Source organism: Mus pahari, chromosome 8 (genome assembly GCF_900095145.1).
Source record: "Mus pahari chromosome 8, PAHARI_EIJ_v1.1, whole genome shotgun sequence".
Lineage (NCBI taxonomy): Eukaryota > Metazoa > Chordata > Mammalia > Rodentia > Muridae > Mus > Mus pahari.
In genome coordinates this window covers 55218393-55238612 of record NC_034597.1, presented here as the reverse complement: position 1 = coordinate 55238612, position 20220 = coordinate 55218393, and the positions used below count along the sequence as shown (strand labels likewise).

Below are 20220 nucleotides of genomic sequence, written 5' to 3'. Positions count from 1 at the left end.
AAAGAAAGAAAGAAAGAAAGAAAGAAAGAAAGAAAGAAAGAAAGAAAGAAAGAAAGAAAGAAAGAAAAAAGAAAATCAACAACAACAATTCTTCCTGATCCCACATTGCTATCCCAAAAGAAGCAGCTAATTTTTTTTGAGCCTGAATATCCATTGCCACACAGTTGCAACTTTTCCTATAGGTCACTGTTTCTGTGGCATTTGCTGTCTCCTAGTGAATTCAGGCTCCTCTGTTCTAAATCTCTCCTTGGTGGTCATTGGATAGGCAAATACTTTACCTCCATTTAAAACTTGGTGGGCTTGGATCCTGTTGCTTCCTAGAGGTGTGATTTCTGTGAGAAAACTTGTAAAGACACCCTGGCTTGCTCTTCTGTGAAGAAGGCAGTGTCTGTTTTGTACTAAAATTGTATCCTGTGTTAATAGAAGCAAAAGGGCAGAGGCCGCTCAAGTGTCCATTGGTGGATGAATGGATAAACTAAACATGGTTTGTGTGCATGCGTGCGCGTGCGCGCACAAACACACACACACACACACACACACACACACACAGTGAGATGAAAAGAAGACCTTCTAACATATATTTCAGCATAGATGGACTGGAGGACATTATGCCAAATGAGATAAGCCAGCTACCAAAAAGCATATACTATATGATGGCACGCATGATTGCTGCTGTTATGTGAAGCCAAAATGGTAACATTTAATCAAATATGTGTTTCTCACACTACTCTGCCATTGTAGAGGTGGCAGAGTAAATTTCATGGGTATTTGGGTATCTTCCCATTACTGGGGTGCTGCACTTATGAGCTGCATTTCCTGGTCACATAATCAAAGTACACGAACATCTTGGCTCTTTCCACATTCACAAGTGACCTTTCTAAAATGGCTTGGTCTTTTTTCCCCCTGTCATGGGTCACATGAGGCAGGCCATCATCCATTCACCATCACCAGCACACTTTCAAGCAGTTTTGCAGGTAATAAATAAAAGATGGTACCCTAGTATTTTAGCATGCATTTATTTGCTTTTATTCAGTCATAAAAAATATTGAACAATTTTTTTTTACATCACAGTACAGTTATTGCTTCCTATGTGAGGTGCCTGCTTGCATCTCTGGTTTACATACCCTGTTGGGTCTCAAGGCTTTTCATACCAAATATGTCTGTCATGTTTATAACCTATTGTTACCATTTTTAACATTCAGAGGGCCTAAGTGCTTTGTGTATGTGTGTGCATATGTGTATGTGTAGTTCAGGATGTATTCATTGTGAGTGTGTGCACATGTATTTGTGTGTGGTGGTCAAAGGTCAACATCAGATGTTTCCCCCATCACTCTCCACAGTGTGTTTTGAGACAGGGTCTCTCCTGGTTAATTTGGCTAGGCTAACTAGCCAATGAGTTCTAGGGAGCCACTCGTCCATACCACTAACATCCCAGCATTCATTACAGATAGGAGCTACCATGCTAAGTTTTCTCATATGGGTGCTGGAGATCTGAACCAAGGCCCTTCCGTTTATGAGGTAGACACTTTACCACTGGGTCATCTCCCCTGCCCGTTAATGCTTTTCATATTATCAGGTCACTAATCACTTTAGTAGTTAAGTCATTCATTTTGACATTGCAGATGATTAAATCAGATATGTAATAGACCAAAAGTGTTTTGCCATCACCAACTGTTATGCATACTGAGTCTTCTAAGCTCCCCATAGCCTCCCCTTTTAGATTTGTTAGCATAAAGTCTACTTATGGGATTGGGATAAGTCCAGTGGTTAAAGTGATTGCAGTGCAGTACGAGTCCATAGTTTGGATGGAAATGCTAGGTGGGCATGGTGGCTCACTGTAATTACTCTGAAGTTGGAAGCAAGAATCCCCAGAGAAAGTTGGCCAGCAAATTGACATTGGCAATCTTTGGGTTTGATTGCAGGATCCTGCCTCAATGAATATGGCAGAAAAGGGATCAGGGTGATTCTTGCAGACATCAACCTCTGGCCTCTGCATGTACATACAGCCATGCAGATGCACCCACAATACATACTCACATACATGCAAACACAAACACATACAAACCATACACACATGAAAATGGACAAAGTAATAAACAAATATAAAATCTGCTTAGATGCTAAGTTCTATGACTATGGTATTGGAATAAAGTTGTATGGATTGACCAATTAGTAATAAAATTTTACTATAATATCCACTAATAGCTCATGGAAAAAAAAGAACATGACAAACATTAGGGCAAAGCAAAAGCTAAATTGGCCAACACCACGAGATTCAGTGTTTACTCCTGTAACATGAAACTACCCCCACTGAGGCAGAACCTCTCCTCCACCTATGAATGCTACAGATTAAAAAGACCACAGCAGTGAGGGAGACCAGCCCTCATGGTGCCTATGGGGAAGGAAAATGTGGCCAGCTTTACTGAGGAGACATTTGGCACTGGACACTAAGAAATCTTTCAATATTTATAAATGTTGATTCAGAAATTCCAGTTAGTCAGCTGCGGCTAGAGATGCCTCTGAAGTGTGGGAAAATGTTTACGTCCATGGTTAGAAAAAGGATCCTGTGTAAATGCCCAGTGATAAGAAACAATGGCAACGTAGCTGAACGACCTGATGGAGTGTTACACAGTCATTACAAGTGCCATTTGCTCAAACTTTCATGGTAGTGCGCGGTTTCACCTGCTCCTTACGTTTCTTACATCTTCTCAGCTTAACATTATTCATAAACATTGTTCCTATAATCAAAAAGAAATTTACATATTAAAAGTAATAGAGAGAACAAGAAATCCTATTCCTTTTCTGGACTCAGGCTTCCTGTGTTCACCTTGCTTAGTCTCCTTTGACATAGCCCTGGGTGTGGAGTCAGTGGGCACATGTTTTTAAGTTATAGTACTGAAATCCACTATCTGTGTAGCCTTGGGCAGATCTGACTTCCGTGTATCTTGGCTATCTGGTTTGTAAAAGGGAGTTGCTGTCAGACACAACTGAAGTGAGAAAGCCTCATGCAAGTGGACGCTCTGGCCTACTGAGGCTTAAGTCCAGAGTGTCTCCCCGGACTATCTCACAGTTGTTCATTTGCATGAAGGACCATCAGAATTCAATGAAAAAATAGTCTTGATTTATTACCAGCACAGAACAGGGCTCCAGGCCAGCCAGGGAATCGAAGTGCAGTGTTGGGGTGGATTCCACAGACTTCTGATCTTTCTCCAGCAGAACTGGGATAATCTCCAGCATCCATGCAAGGCAATTGTTCATCAGTGAGACCTACCTAAGATTTGGTGTCCCAGGATTTTATGCAGGTACCAGTCATCCTGTCAGCATGATCGACAGAGTGACGCCCAGTGTGGTTGGAGTCAGTCTCCAGGTTAGCTAAAAGCATGCCAACCAAAGGTTCCATGGTTGTTCTTTCTGCATGGTCAGTCCTACCTTAAGACTGCTGTGTATAGCTCACCTCATCCTGAGGCCCACTGTGAACAGCATCCTTTCTACTGGGGTATCGCATAGTTTTCCTCACAGGCACTGAGGGAAAAGGCCAGACCTCTCTTTGGACAAGGCCAAATTCTTTATGATACACAAAGTGACAGAAGAGAGTGCACAGACTTGAATACAGGGATTGTGTCGTGTGGGAGGGGCTTCTGAGACTGGCCAACAGGAAAAACATGACCTTGACAGTTATAAGAAGTACACAGGCATGCACTTCGTTCCCCATTCTCGAATCTTCAGGATCGCCTGTGAGAGAATAAACCCACTTATGGTGGGCACTGCAAAGGACGTTTTCTAGCATGGATACTCACTACAGAGAGGAACTGGGCTGAGAAAATACAACTCCTGGGTGCTCGGCTCTGACTCAGTGTTCAGGGCACAGCAATTGTGCCTCACCACTAATTTACCTCATAGGGAGGAGTTCTCGGTCTATTTCTGAAGGTTTCTCTCTCTAGCATTACTCTGGTCTGTCCTTCAGCTGAGCCTACTCCTTGTAGTTAGGGTGATGTAAAAAGAAATTGAGAAAGTCCCATTTCAGAGTTTTCACTCCTGAGCACCAGGTCAGACTGACTGGCTCTCGATTTCATAAGAATGAGACTAGAAGATGAAAATCCAGGCCGGGGACATGGCTCAGCAGTTAAAGCACTTGCTGTTTAAGGGTGAGAACTGGAGTTTAGATTCCACAGAACCCCCACAGAAAAGCAGCAGCACACCTGTAAAGTCCAGCAGCAGGGAGAGATAGAAGATCCTCTGAGCAACAAGACTAGCCGTGTGATCGAGCTCTAGCTTTGCCTGAGGAGTCTTGCCTCTGTGAATAAGGTACAACAGCAATCAGGAATAATTCCTGACATCAACTTGAAGTCTCCATATGCACACCCACACACATGCACCCACACACCTGAATAAATGTGGGGGTGGGGGGAGAAAAGTGAAAATGGAGTTTAGTTCTCATATGAAAGACACAGAGGTCTTCATCCCTGGGACTCTCCAGGGAGGATAACTATGCTTTTATAACTGAGGACAGAGCCTGGGGATGAGACCAGCAACTGAAATCCAATTACACTTGTACCCTTCCATCAGAGAGAAAAGTTCAGTTTCCATCTGCAGGATCTTTGGAGCCCCAATAGCTTGCAATGACTTGATGTTATCAGTAAAATTGGGTTGTATGTTCTGTCTCTCTGTAGAAAAAACTGGCCACGCCGAAGTCGTCCGGGTTGTGTACCGGCCAGAGCACATCAGCTTTGAGGAACTGCTCAAGGTCTTCTGGGAGAATCACGACCCGACCCAAGGTAGAGTGATGAGTGAGCCAGTATTTAATTATCTTACTAATTACAGCTGGGATAATTAGTGTTTGAGCTGCATGGGAGAGATGAACCTTGAAATCACACAGGAGCTCAAGAATATGATTGCAGACATTTACTGACGGAACGGGGTGGGAGCACATGGGGAGTGTGGGGTAAGAGAATAAAGGCACATCCACAGCCAGCGCCCCTCCCCCCATTACAGCTGTCAGGGGTGGGAAAATTCCCACAGAGAAAGACACCAGACAATGGCGATCCCTTCACCTTTGATTATTGCATTATTCTTCCTTAATGCAGCCTTTTGTCTACAAAATTAAAGTGTCTTCCCAGTAACCACAAAGTTTCCCTGATTTATGGTCCCTTTGTTTTCTCTGAGTTTAGCTTTTCTCATCTTTTTGACGTTATCGGGTTTGTTTTTTAAAGAAATGTCTGTGGGTGATTACAAGAAGGAACAAAAAGAATATAAAGGTGAAAAACAGTGTTCAGTAGTCCACAATGCAACTTGGGCTATTCAAACGTTTCATTTGTCCTCTTTGGAATCTGTCATGTGGGGATATTAATGTATTTTGACTACAAACAGTATCTGGTGGCCAGATACATTATTTGGATACACTGGCAAGCAGAAAGTCTCTAGTTGGCTAATACTATAGTAAATAGTGAAAGATTTCTCTGCTACATCCTAGCCTCCTTACAAGGGTGGCTTTATCAGTACTGTGCTCGGGGATGGCGAGGCTTCTAAACTGGGATCCTGCACAAGCATCCTTTGCCCAGCCTCTGTCTATTCACATAAACAAGTTTCCCTTTGGCATTTTCTGTGAGGGGTTTGCCATATTGACAATCTCTTAAGGAGTGGAGATTTCCAGCTACGTTTGTGCTTGTGGTAAAATCTTAGCATGAGCCCAACAGAGCAAGTTGGTGGGTCTCAAGTGCTGTGTGTTATGTCAAGTGTGTCCCCCAATATGCCCCACTAGAACTACCCACTACAGGGGTCATTTGCCAAGATCAAAGATCAGGGCGAAGGCAAGTACAGCAGAGAGAGAGGGCTTTTATATCATCAGGTGAGCCCACCAGGTAGATAAGGGCTAAGACCTGGGTGGAGCTGTAATGGAAATGTCTGGGTTTCTATGGGGGTGGGTCCTGAGGTGAGGTGAGAGCTGAGATGTGGGCCAGTAGGTCAAGGCCTACGGGGACAAGAGCACTTTGGTCTAAAGGTTTGTTGTCACCAGTTTGGACCACTGGGTTGCCCTATCAGCTGAGATAGGAAACTCTGGGTGTTGCTTGTATCCAAGAGCTCATGCTAGTGAGTCTTCCTCAGACTCACTGCTGCAGACATTCAGTTATATGTCAGATAAAGCCAGGGGTCAAGATAGAATGCTTCGAGCTTCTAAACCACCCTGGAGACCCACATCAGGAATCCAGAAAGCCCAAAGCAAGGTCATGCAGGGCAGCTTGGAGCCTGTAACTTGGCTGCCTTGCACAATGTTCTGTTCCTGTAGGACCCCTGAGGGCTCACTTCAGCAGCATCTCAGACAGGGCCACATGTCACTATTTGTCTACCTTTATGTCCTCCTTTAATATCTTACCCATTCCACCATGCCCTTATCAGCTCAGCTATGTTAACAGGTATGGCCCCTGAATGGCCAGGAGAGAGTCCAAGGAAGGCCCTTACACACTCTATTCTCTCCCACACTTAAGTTACATTTGCCTCAATAGCCTTCCTCACCTCCTCTTGGTTTTCTTGTTTGTTTGTTTGTTGTCTGTGTTACTCTTCTAGCAGGGCATAAAAGTATATGAATGCCAAGATGGCCTCCAAAGCAAGAATTTATTGTCTCAAAATTCTGGAGGCTTCTCAACCGTAAGTCAAAGGCTGGGAGTCAGCAGGCTTTCTTTTTCCCTGGGGCCTCTCTCCTTGGTGTGCGGATGGCCCTCTTCTCTCTGGTCCTCACGTAGTCTTTCCGAGATGGGTTTCCTTTTCTTACAAAGACACTGGTTTTATTAGTGGCCTTGTTATACTTAATTACCTTTTACAAAACATCAGTTGGGCTGGAGAGATGGCTCAGCAGTTAGGAGTACTGTCTGCTCCTCCAGAGGACCCAGATTTGACTCCTAGGATCCACATAATTTGCATTTCTAGACTTCAAGAGCACCAGACACAGACATGGTACACAAGTATATACACAGGCAAAACACCCACACATGTAAAATAAAATGCTTAAAGAACCAAGAACTACTCTTTTGAATCTACAAATGCAACCACAGTCTGTGGTATAGGAGCAGAGACTTCAGCTTGTGAAAAGAGGAAGGGTACACTATGAACCCATCACACTGTGCACCAGAGTGACAGCACACTATCCACTGTGACAGGTTTGCCTGCTTTTTTCTAGGGGTGTTTTTAATGCCATTCATAGACTCATAACCTGGAAGTCATTTTAAAACCCATCCAGGTGAGCATCATGGACCGAAGCCTTGACTTTCCATGTGCTTCCCATGCCGTTACCAGGATCACTTTGGGGATAGCTCAAATGCAGTGGAACATGCTAGCATTCCCTCTCCCTCTCCCCCTTCTTCCTCTTCCTCCTCCCTCTCTCCCTTCCTCTTCTTCCTCCTCCCCCTCCCCCTCATCCCTCTTCCTCTCCCTTAGGAGGTCCCCCAGGAACCTTCTAGATACCAGGCTAGATTCACTGGCCTAAGGGATGACTTCATCTTGGCCAGGCTTTTGTCCTATTGCTTAAGGGATGGGTAGATGACTTAGCAGAGATATTAGAGTCAGCCCCCAGGGCTGTTACAGGAGAAAAGAAGGTATCTCCCTTTGCTGGGGTGCCAAGGCTAAGGCGCTTTGTATGTGCTCTGTTAGTTCACCAGGAAGGAATTTAACAGTGACAGAGACATGTAAGATGCACCAGAAGACTCTAGGGGTCTGAGACCTGTTCTTCCTGCAGCTAGCTGCCTACTCTGCCAGTGTCACATGGCTTCCTAAGCCCCAGAGCCACGTGCTCTTCCTGCTCTTTAGCTAGACTCAAATTCCTATGCCTTCAATCACGGAAATTCTCATCCATTTGTCTAATTTCATCTCTGTCCTTACCATATTAGGACTGTTGGCTGTGCTCATTTATAAATCAGAGGTTTAAGCCATTTGGTTAATATCTCACCATTGACTAAGATGAAAGGGAGGTCACTAAATAGTGCTTCTTCAAGACTTTGTGGCTTGATTCGGGGTTTCCTCAGTAATTCAGAATAAGTATTCAGGGTTTGAGAGATGTGGCCAGAAAATGTGTGAGACTCTCCTGTGAACTGCTGTGGAAGTAGTTGTCCATCCTTGTATATCCTCTGTTTGTCAGGCATACCATTTGGTGATGCTAATCACTAAATGGTCCAAATAGGTGGGAGGATTCAGCCCCTGAAACAGGGAAATGTGTTTTTTTTTTAATTAATTTATTTATTATATGTAAGTGCACTGTAGCTGTCTTCAGACACTCCATAAGAGGGTGTCAGATCTCATTACGGATGGTTGTGAGCCACCATGTGGTTGCTGGGATTTGAACTCAGGACCTTTGGGGGAGGAGTCAGTGCTCTTAACAGCTGAGCCATTACTCTAGCTCTGGGAAATGAGTTCTTGTAAGAAAGTCAGAACCTAGTGGATCAAGATCAGCTGAGCACTCAGATAAGTGTCATGGCATCATCTGTCTAAGTATGAGTGGACACTGGAAAAACTGAAGCCAAAACACAAATTCAGAAGAACCCTGGATCATATTCCAGTGACCACGGAAGCTTCAAAACTTGTCGTCATGTGTAACTTCTCCAAGGTTAGATTGCAGACCATTGCGTGAACGATAGGCAGTCATCAGGAGAAAGCTAGTCTGTGAATGAACTTAGGTTCCCCTCCTCCTCCATTTCCCAAGAAAATGGCTGTCAAAGAGAGCCCCAGTGCCAGGGGTGAGGGTAGGGAACACATATAAGGCAGCTACCTCATACAGAGAGGAAACTTTCAGGAGAGAGCAGCATGGTGGGCGTGGGCAACTCTGAACTGTGAAGCAACAACCCCTCAAACTTCTTTTCCAGAAGCAAAACTAGGCAATTCCTAAAGCCACCCAGGGAATGCTCCCACCTGTATGAGTACTGCTTGTCCACAAAAAGACCGACAGTGCCGAAGAAGTTGAGAAGGACCACTTGGCCTTGGATGCTAGGATACGCCCAGAAAACATGGGCATCTTCCCCAAAAGCATGACTCCAGAGATACAGACTGTAAATAGCATGTTGGAAGATTGTAGAACCTTCTTGATGAAGTTGTTAAAGGTCTGAATGGGCCACTCACAGTTTTGGATTGGAGTTTAATGTATTTGGAGGGAAAGTAAAACCCTTGGATGATATTTGCAGTTATGGTTTGTTTGTTTTTTTTGTTTGTTTGTTTTTCTAATGCCAAGGGTCCTACCACAGAAGCAGCAGAATTTAAGCTTAAAATCTCTATTCAAGTAAGTCGGATCCTCAGGACACAGAGGAAACAGGAAATCCTATGTGTCTGTGCTTCCAGGAACTGAAGCAGCACTCATAGGTAGAACAGAGTCACAGACATAATTACTGTGTAGAAGGAGACAAAACTGGCAAGAAACGGAAGATTCTGGTATGGAGGCTGGGGAGACAATTTCATCAGTGATGTGATTGCTATGCATACATGATGACAAGAGTTTGGACAGCCACTGTCCTTGTCAGAAGCCTATCAGGATGTCATCTGCTTATAATTCCAGAGCTGGGAGGTAGACATGGAAGGATCCCTGGAGTTCATTGGCTGGCCAGCCTACCTGCAGTGAGCTCCAGGTTCAATGAGAAGTCTTGACTTAGAAAATCTAAGTGGAGAGTGATGAAGGAGGGCAACTAACATCACACACACAAACACACATGCACACACATATACATACACACACATGAGCACACACGTGCACACATACACACATATGCATGCACATGTTTGCACACACACATGTGCATGCACAAATACAGGCACAACAGACATGCACACGTGTGCACATGTGCACACACAATGCATACAGCACATTCATACACACGCACACATGCACACATGGTTATATACACATGCATGCACACACATGCACACACAGATACACACAGAGCTATAGATAGGTCCAGGGATCTGTCCTTCCATAGTCACTGTGTGATTGTTTCTCAGTCTCAAGAGATTTTCTCTCAGTGGTTCAAGTGAAGTAATTGACCAAAAACCTCAGCTTCATTTGGCTAGAGAAGAGGAGACTCTTTCACCTCATCTACCAGGTACCACAAAACCTGTACTTTGGCCAAAATCCTCAAGTTTAGGCCAGTACATTCTGTGTTTGTGTTCTGTCTTTACCCAGATATAACTATAGGTGTAACCATTTGGTCCCCGAACTGCTGAATTTCCCCAGGGAACATGGAAGAGACTGAGATAGAAGAGATTTGGGTTGTGGCCCCAATTTAGACCCTCTCCAGTCTTTAGATGTTGGGCCAAGACACTCAATTCTGAACTTCGCTGTTTTTCTTTAATCTGCTTTATTAGTCAGGGTTGTCTAGAGTCACAGATGGTCTGGAATGAGTGAATGTATATGATGTATATGTATATGTATATGTATATGTATATGTATATGTATATGTATATTCTTTTAGGCTGCAGTCCAGCTAATCTAAATAATGGCTGGCCATGAGTGGAAAGCCCAGGAATTTAGTAGTTGCTCAGACCCATGAGGCTTGGGTCTCAGCTGGTCTTCTGTGTATGCTGGAATCCTGTGGAAGTAGGCTCCAATGCCAGGGAAGGGATGCAGTGCTAGCAAGGTGAAGGCAAGCAGGTGAAGAGCAAAAGCTTCCTTCTTCCATTGTCCCTATGAAGGCTGCCAGAGAGGGTGTGGCCCAGATTAAAGGTGTGTCTTCCCACCTCAAGAGCTACATCAAAAGCCTTTGTCTTCCAGCCTCAAGATTTGGATTACAAGTGTACTCTCCATTTCTGAACTATAGTTCATTCCAGGTATAGTCAAGTTGACAACCAAGAATAGTCATCAGATCTGCTAAAGACACAGCCTAGCCTCATGGTGTAACTGGTATAAGAACTAAATAGACGAGCATGAAAGTCTCAAGGTGCCGAGAGAGTGGCAGGCAGAGCCAGAACTTTCTCAACACACCAGTGCTTCACCAGACTTTGAAGTTTGTGTTTATAGCCCATTGCCCTCCATCTGCTAGAGATTAGATTTTATATTCTCGGAGATTCTCTTGTCCCCCGTGTGACTGGGAAGAGTTCAGCATGGTTTGTGTTTTGATTCCATGATGCTGTTGATGCAGGCAATGAGCCTCTCCCGCAGACTTCTGAATTTTGCTTCTGGTAGAGGAATGAGAAGATGTGGTTCCAGCCTCTAGACCTAGTGCACACTGGGGGTCCAGTTCAATATTTTTATTCCTGCCTAGGACACAGAGTTCAGGCCATGGACCCTGGGGCCAAATCACAATACACAATGTCTGACTTCTCAGCTATAGGCTATTTCATCTCATCTATCTGGGGTGATTAAGGACCTCTTAGGGGCTAGCCTAAGTGATGAGTGTTTTAAGTTTTTGACTTCTTTTTATCTTATCTGCCATCCCCACTTAATGAAAAAAGAAGGGGCAAGGTTCCTAAGGCCTCAGAGCTTTGCTCAGTGTTGGTGGGCCCCATGTTTGCTGAAGGCTCAGTCTAGTTTCTTTCCTCAGCTCTAGAAGACAGCAAACGTCTGGGCAAGAGTACCTCCTCCTGTGTTAAACATGCTGGTCCTTTGTGATAACAGTTCTGACTTCAGTGTCCTTTTAAAAGTGAGAGCAGTAAAAACTTGTTCTATGTATTTAATTCTACTCTAAAGTGAAGGCCACGTTTTGTTAACCATAGCAGCTTCACTTGCCTCTGGAAAATGGGAATAGCTACCCATAATATGCATCCTATGGCCACTAGGCCATGCCAGCTCACCGTGGGACTTGCAGGTCTTTCCTGGTAGCTCTAAACCAAGAATAATTTCTAGATAGTCCTTTGGGAACCACGGCCTGTTCATAGTGGCTACTGACCCAGTGTCTATTTCTCCACTTGGATAGCTTATAATTTTAGCTGGATATACACATACTAATAGAGGCTCAAACTTTGGGGCTGGAGAGATGGCTTAGCAATGAAGAACACCTGTGTTCTTGCAGAGGATCCAGGCTCAATTCTCAGCACCTACATGGTGACTCTCAACTCCATAACTCTAACTCCAGGGGATACAGTGCCCTCTTTTGACTTAAGCAGGCACCAGGCATGCACACAAACAAACATGCATACACATAAAAAAAATTTTAAAAAAATCTTTAAAAAAAAAAGACTCAAATTTCCATAAGCCTTGGAGTGGAGCATGGTATTTGTTGGAAGTGTGACTATTCAGGTATTAGTGAGTGTGATGGGATCAAGTTCCAGGCTCTGTACTTCTAGGAAGGATGTTTACCAGCTCAACATCATCTGCTCCTCCTCTTCCTCTTCCTCCTCCTCCTTCTCAGTGTGTGGATGCAATGGATCACATGTTTCTGTATACTTGGTGGCAGGATGTGATCTTCCCTCTTCTTCTTCCCCCTGATCTTGTGCATGTATTCAGTGGGAAGCCATCGTGGGCCTCAGGGAATGGCAGAACTACAGCACAGAAGTATCAAGTCATCATCGCAGTCAGAGCTCTTAAGGAAAGAACTGCCTTGCCTAACCTACTGTTACCTTGGTTGACACTTTGGGACTCATTCCCTTCTTTTTACCTGTCCTGTATTCTCACTAGCACAGCCACAGCAATAAACTCATGGTGAGCTGCTGTCACCCTCTAAAACTTGAATTAAACTGCTCTATGATCAAGACATCTGTAATCACATTTAGTGTGTGAGTGGGGACTCAGGATGGTGATGCCGTCTGTAGCTTTGAGTTTGGCCCACCCACACACCAGCCATGAGGTAATGTATTATTGCTTTCATCTTCCTTGGCCATACTCAGGGCTCCTTCTGGCTCATCCTGCTGTTACCAGGGATATCAAAGTTCCCTCTTACTGGTTCTTAGTTTTGTTAATAGAAGAATCTAAAAACTAATTCAGGGGAAAGTTTTGAGGACTGTCTTATTAGTGTGCGAAAGAAAAACTCCAGGACAAGCAGGCTGTAAGTCTCAGTAGCCACCAGGTAGAGATGGAGAAGAGGAAGGTAGAAGGCCATACCTTTTAGAGATAGGGTCCAAGAAAACCAGTGTGTTCAGCAGTGGATGTCAGTAAGCAGATGCCCGCACGGTGGCAGCGGGGGCTTCAGAGAATGAGTGCAAAAGCCCTGACTAGGAAACACATGTTTAGATCCTTGGCTGGTGTCCGAGTTAGAACACCAGAGTTAGAGATCAGAAAGAAGGCTGGTTCAACAGTGCTGCACCCATGATGCTCTGTAAGCTGCCGTAAAGTGAGTGGCTTCTGGGAAATTCAGCACATGAGCTCATTAAGGGTATAATTATTCCTTCCAACCTCCTTAGCATGTCTTCATGGTGAATCAGCCTTCCTGAGGGGGTGTTCTCTGAACCAGGTGATTGACAGACCCAGCTGAATTGACCCTTTCCTGATCTTTTGTCCAAGGTGTTAAATCACAAAACAAGCCACTCTCATGCTTCAACACATTCTCTGATTGCCCAGTCCCTTTGAAGCCATTTATAAACTCTAAAGTGGACAGTGTGACCTCAGATTAACTTTAAATTAACTCCCCCTCTCTGCTCAGAGCATCTCAAATACAGTGACCTCCATTTCTTTATTCTGCTTCTAGACAACAGAAACATTTTCTTGCTCTAGTCTGGCACTACTGCTAAGTCTGCCCACAGCCCTTAACAAGCATGGCTCCTTCGTGTCCTCTTGATTTCTGCTGTCTTCAAAGAGGTCTTCCTTGACCTTCCCAAGCTAAAGTAGAACTCCTTGCCATCATCACCTGTGTAGTTCTCCACCAACAAACCTTCTGACCTTCTCAGAATTTACCCCAAACTGAATGATTGGTCTGTGTATACATCCGGGTTTTCTAACTTGATAGAATGTGTGTGTGTGTGTGTGTGTGTGTGTGTGTGTGTGTGTGTGTGTGTGATTAGACTGGCTTACAGGATATGGGCTAGGTAGTCTAATAATGGCTGTCTCATCCTGGAGAGGCTGAGAATGTAAGTGTTGAGTTCATGCAGTTAGATGTCACTGTAGTCCCAATCTAGCATTGGAGGCCTAGAGAATTCCTTGATTGCTGCTGGTCTTCAGTCTACACTCAAGTCCTGAAGAAGTGGTTTCTAGGGAAGGCATGCCTCAGCAACAAGGCAGATGAACTTGCCAGCGAGAGTGGGGGCGGCAACGAAAATGCAGAAGCATGCAGGCTTTCTCAGCTTACACTTAAGGCTGGAAAGTCCCAAGGACCTTCTGTGTATATATGTGTGTGTGTGTCCATGTATCCATGTGTCCGTGTCCGTGTGTGTCCGTGTGTGTGTGTGTGTGTGTGTGTGTGTGCATGTGTGTGTGTGTGTGTGTATGAAGGTAAACTTATAGAGGCCAGAAGTTTATAACAGGTGTCCTGCCCACTCCCTCCGTGAACATCACTCTAGCCATCTCAGTGCGGCTGCCCCATAGCCTCTTTCCAGGTGCATGGAAGAGCAGCCAGTGTCTCCCCCATGCACACCCCCATGCTGTCTACTGGGAAACATTAATTGCAGGGAGAAAAATCCCATTTTCCTCCTGTTTCCCATCAAGTGGGTAATTAAGGGCTGGTGTGTGTATATTTGAACTTGCCAAATTAATATCTGAACTTTATTGTGCTGACCCTTTTAAGTTAGTTTGTTTTTTGTTTTTTTTTTTAAATAAGTCACCAGTTTTGAAGGACTACCCTTTTTTTAGATCATGTATAAGAAATCTATCATCTGCAAATAATTAGACAGTGGGAATGATATTGTATTGCTAATGAGCAGATGTGCATGCTTGTAGGGAGGGAACAGCTGCACACACACAAAATGGAAAAGTGGCTCAAACCCAGCATTACGGATTCTGTGAGGGGTTTCATTCTTTAAAGAATTTCAGGGAACAGAGAAAAATGAAACAAAGAATCTGGTATTTTTTTTCCATTATTAATTCTTCTCTCAAGTGTACTTCCCCCGCATAGCACCATCGTGCATGTGCACAGCATCTCTGCTGTTTGCACTCTCGAGTGTCCCTTTCATAGAATGCTTATATGGAACAGGTTTGCTTGGCTTTTCCTCCAAACTGATTAAAGGACTCAGTGGGTAGCATTCCCATGCTGACCACAGTGCTTGGGAGCGTATGTATGTAAAACCCTATTGGATTCCTAAAGGAACCTGTGAAAGTTAGACCCATTCTGCAGATGGACAGACTGCCCCAGTGAAGCAAGAGGATTTGCCTGGCGCCTACTAGGACATTACCATTATGTGACAAAGATGGAATTTGTTCCCCTGGGCTCAGTTCCAAGCCTTGTGTTCCTCCTCTGGTAAGGCACGTGACACCACATTGTTAAGTGATGATTTCAGAGAGCAGGAAGCATGACCTGTGGTGACTGGAACCAGCTGCACACTTGCCAGTGTCTGTGAACTCCTGCGGTGTCCGTTACAATTTCATACACGCTGTTAAGGATTAGCGAGAGGAAGATAATCGGGCTTTTGGAAACATTCAGAGGAACCGCACACATTTTACATCATCATTTAGAATTTGAAAATTTTGCACTCCAGCAATAAAATATGAAGTCAGAAGAACTACTACACTTCAAACGAGAGTCCTAAATTAGGAAAGGGAGGTCAGAGCTGAGAGCACTGGTGGGAACTGGAGTTCCTAGGCTCTAATAATGTCAGGCTGGGCTCTTCCGTTCAGCTCACAAATTAAAAACGATTTAGGATGTTGGATTGAACATTGAGAATGCACTGAGAACATCACAAGGAACGACTGACAGATTGTAAGGAATGACCAGATTAGGATGAAAGGGAGCAGGAACAAGACAGGCAGAAGAAGATGCGAGATACCCATGTTCTGAAAGAATTCTCCAGCACCATAAAGTGTGGGTTTGTGTCCTTACTAATGACATCAAAGGTGTGAGCACCTCAGAGCCCTGAACATATGAAGCATTGCATTGTGCCTGGAAATGGCCTGTCCTTCCAGTCATACACAGAGCATACCCTAAGCCAGAAAAAAGATTAGTGTGGCTAAAGGGTTTAAAATCACATAGATTAGAATTCTCTTACCACCGTTGCATTCTACTGGAAAAGTAGCAGAAGTTACCCAGAAAAGTCCTCTTATGTTAAAAAAGAAAATTTAATTTCTAACTATCTTAGCATTTTAGTTTGCATGTGAAATTTCCCCACAGGCTCGTATGTTTAAACACTTGATCCCCAGCTGGTGGCACTGTTCTGGGGTTATGGGGCCTTTAGGAGATGAGGGTTATGAGGAAGAAGTGGCCCACTGTGGGGCAGGTTCTTGAGGCTTACAGTGGGATCCTGCTTCTGGTCCTGTCTCTGCTCCCTGATGTCCAGTGAACTAAGTAAGAAGAATCGCAAGTTCTGCCACTGTGCCTTTCTCCACTCCACGGCACCATGTCCCTCAAACCATTAGCCAAAATAAATCCCCTTAGAGCTGCTTCTCACTGTGCTGACAAGAAAAATCACTAGCAAACCTAGTTACTAAGGCTAAATCATGAACGAAATTAGAAAATATTTTAATTAGGCAATAATTGGGTACTATATATATCCAGGGCATGGCTAAACAGATCGTAAACCCATCTGTGATAACACAGAAGGGCATCCATCTCAAGATGCAAGAAAACCAACCACAAAGTAATCTCAAATGGTAGGAAAGAGATCATTAAGAACATAAACCAATGATGTGGAGTTCAAACCACAGCGGAGAAGACCATGAAAGCCAAGACTTCGCAAACGTATACTCAACTGGTTAACTGTTAGGATAGTTGGTCAACAACCACAGAACAAACCAAAGAGTGAAACAGGGCCGAGAATTCCAGTATGAAGAATAAAAAAATGGAATCTCACTGCAAACACTGGACACACTGCCAGACTCAGAGGACACCTGCAGCAATGAACTTGAGACAAAAAGTTACATTGAAAATAAACCTCTTAAAAAAAATAGAGCCCAACAGAATGAAACAAGCCTGGGGATCCTTAGAGAAACTGAATCCATACCTGAGCAGATCGCATGCTTCAGTGAATCTTTCTTACCACATTTACTCGGGAAATGGTTGCCCTTTTGTGGGATGCCTTCCAAGGGCTGAAGAGAATGGAAGACTGTTCCGTGCCTCCCTGTAATCTTGATACCCAGATCTGAGCACAGGAGAAAGCAAAATCACAGCACAGTCTTAGTACCTAGGAGCAGGTATGCAGAAATCCCCAGTGGGCTGTTAGCCAACTGAAATTGGTGGCATCTTGAGACAGGGTCTATGACCAAGTGGATTCCAGAGCACATGGTTCAGCAGTTCAGCATCAACTGAGAAAACGGAACAGGGTGTTTCCTGGACAGATTAAAAGAAAAACATGGCTACTGGTATTCAAGCACAAGTTAGTATTCATAAGTGAGAAAAGCATGGGAAAGAATCTGTACAAAGACCCACTGTGTGCACATAGGCTACTTAACACAGTGCACTGTTCAGAAACTGCAGCATATTGGAGCAACTACTGTAGTTTTGTTTGTTTTTATGTGTTTTGCTTGTTTATTCATTTCTTGCTCCCTCTGTAGCCCATGGCAGCCTGGGACTCATTATCATGTAGCTCATGCTGGGGCCAAACTCAGAAGTGCTGCCGTGCACTCTGTTACAGCCTCTAATCTGCCTTGTACTGGGGTGGGTAGGGATCCTCCTTCAGACCTAAGTTAAGGAGAGAAGCAAAGGGAGTGACTGAGTAACGCTCACTTCCTCTTCTACTAGTGGTCAAGTGACTGAGTTCTGACCAATAGAATATGGCAAAATGACACCTGCCACTTCCAGTCTTAACTCCTAAAACTCCCGCCTAGCCCCTGAGTTCTAAAAGTGGGAAGCAACCTACCAAACATACATCGGCCTCCAGCAGGCTAAGGCCCCCTAGCACTCAGGGGGCAGGAGGGGTTAGCAGCCCTTTTTACTAAATGAACTTGGCATGAGCAAAGATAAACTATTAGGTTCATCCCTGAGAATTTCAGATAGCGGTCCCTTGAGGGTGAGTGTCGTTAATGAATCTCTAATTGTGTTCACTTAGCCATGGGGCAGCTGGAAGATCCAGTAATGGACGGGCTTTGCTTAGACTTCCTCTTAGACTATTTTGTAAATTTAGTATGAGCTCCAACGAAAACCTACAGTCCTGCTGCTATGCAGTTGCTATTCTTGTTCTCTCCTCCTCCACCCCTTCTCCTTCAGACTTTAAAAAAAAAACAAAAAAAGATTCACATGTATTTATAAAAGCAAACGCTTTCTTATATAACAACAAGAACACAGGAACTTTTTCTTCTGCGAGTCTTGAGTCATTGTGAACCTCACCAGCTAAGCTGCAGTACATTTGATGTGGGGAACAGATAGACAGTGCAGAGGAGCAAAGTAAAACATAGACGTGCCTGAGGACAGAGCTACCAAACCATCCACTTCTCCCACTACTGGGCAGAGGGCTTTTTATTTAATAAAGACACCTTTTTATTGTTTGTTTGTTGTTTTGTCTTTCCAGATCCTTAGGAGGAAAAATCTGCCTCATGCCATGCACAAAAACCAGTACCTTGTAAGAGCCAAAAGTAAAATATGCAGGACTTGAGTCAATATAATGACTTCATTATAGTGCGGGGTGTGGAAGTGATTCCTATAAAAGACACTAAAAGTGATAACTAAAAACGGCAAAATAAGTTTGATAAATTCATCCATCTCAAAATTTTGGCTTATCATAAAGCATTGCGGGGGCTGGAGCAATTACTCAGCAGTTTAGAGCACTGGCTGCTCTTACAAAGGACCCAGGTTCAATTCCCAGTACATCATGTTGTCTCACAACCACTTGTAACTCTAGCTGCAAAGGATCTACACCTTCTGGCTGCTGAAGGCACCACACAGACACCAGGTGTACATGAAGGCAAACACTCCTACATATAAATTAAATATAAATAAAAATTAAGCAAACTAACCCATTGTAAAAAATAAATGCCAAGAGTAATGAGATTATATCTGATAGTGGATTTATATCAGGAATATTTAAAATATATGAAAAAGGTTTTTTTTAGCAACACAGATTGCTGCAAAGGAATGTGGCCAAGGTATTTAAATAGCAGTGGAGAAGCATAAAATTAAAAACATCGTTATCAATTAGGAAAATACAAATTAAGATCAAGTGAGACTGCATCATGGACCAAGCTGACCGACAGAAAGAGGACTATCAGACATGAACACATCCATGAAATGATAGGTTCTCAAAGCTTCCAGACTCTGGGTAGAGCAACATTGACTTTGTAAAGCAGGGTCACTGCTCCAGAAAGTGGCTCACATGTAGTTACATCAAAGACATGCAAACCTTGGCCAACAGCTCCGATTCCAGGTATGTACCCATAAGAACATCATGTATGTGCATAGCTGAGAGCATGTTGAGAATGTCCTTAGCAGTCCCGGGCTGCTCACAGGCTCATCACAGTATGAATGCATCCATGGTTAGTGGATGTTCACTCAAGAGATGTTCTGAAACCATAAAATGAAGAAAATGGAACAAAAACAGGCCAAACTAAGCTAGAAGGCATTGTCATCAGAAGGGACACACAGGGCACAATGGCACTCCATTTCTTTATGTTGGTAGTCTTTATCTGAGCATCCACTTCTTGGTAATAAATAAGGATAAAATCATGTAACTGTACCATTGAAGTGTGCACTTGAATACACCTGAATAAATCATGTACTATGTCTTATGTACTTTTAGTACTTGTGTGTACGTGCATTATATACTTTTCTGTGTTGAATCTTAGTTTCGAATTCTGTTGTTGTGTTAAAATAATCAGACAAAGGCAACTTAAGGGAGAAAGAGCTTATTTTTGTCACCGTCCAAGGTGCAGTCCATCATGATCGAGAAATCAAAGCAGTGGGATAGCTCGAAGTAGCTGTCAAACTCCATTTTTAGTCAACAATAGAGAGTGTAAATGCATGGTTGCTCATGCACAGTTGGTTTTCTCCATTTTATACCACTTGTTTACTCTTGGTGTTTATTCTGTAAGCATCCATAAAAAGTCTCACTGATGGCCTATGCTGGTCTATGGTGGTCACTGATGGTCTCTGCTGGTCTATGGTGGTCACTGATGGTCTCTGCTGGTCTATGGTGGTCACTGATGGCCTGTGCTGGTCTATGGTGGTCACTGATGGCCTGTGCTGGTCTATGGTGGTCACTGATGGCCTGTGCTGGACTATGGTGGTCACTGATGGCCTGTGCTGGACT

General features: G+C 43.9%; 1 protein-coding gene across 2 annotated transcripts in view; it reads left to right on the top strand.

Moving 5' to 3' along the window:
• Msra (methionine sulfoxide reductase A) overlaps nucleotides 1-20220 on the top strand; it is a 319640-nt gene that overhangs the window by 203894 nt on the left and 95526 nt on the right. For both annotated transcript variants that reach the window (XM_021203730.2, XM_021203728.2), the window contains one exon: nucleotides 4671-4775. In XM_021203730.2, coding sequence (XP_021059389.1) covers nucleotides 4671-4775 — 105 coding nt within the window. The remainder of the gene's footprint in view (nucleotides 1-4670; nucleotides 4776-20220) is intronic.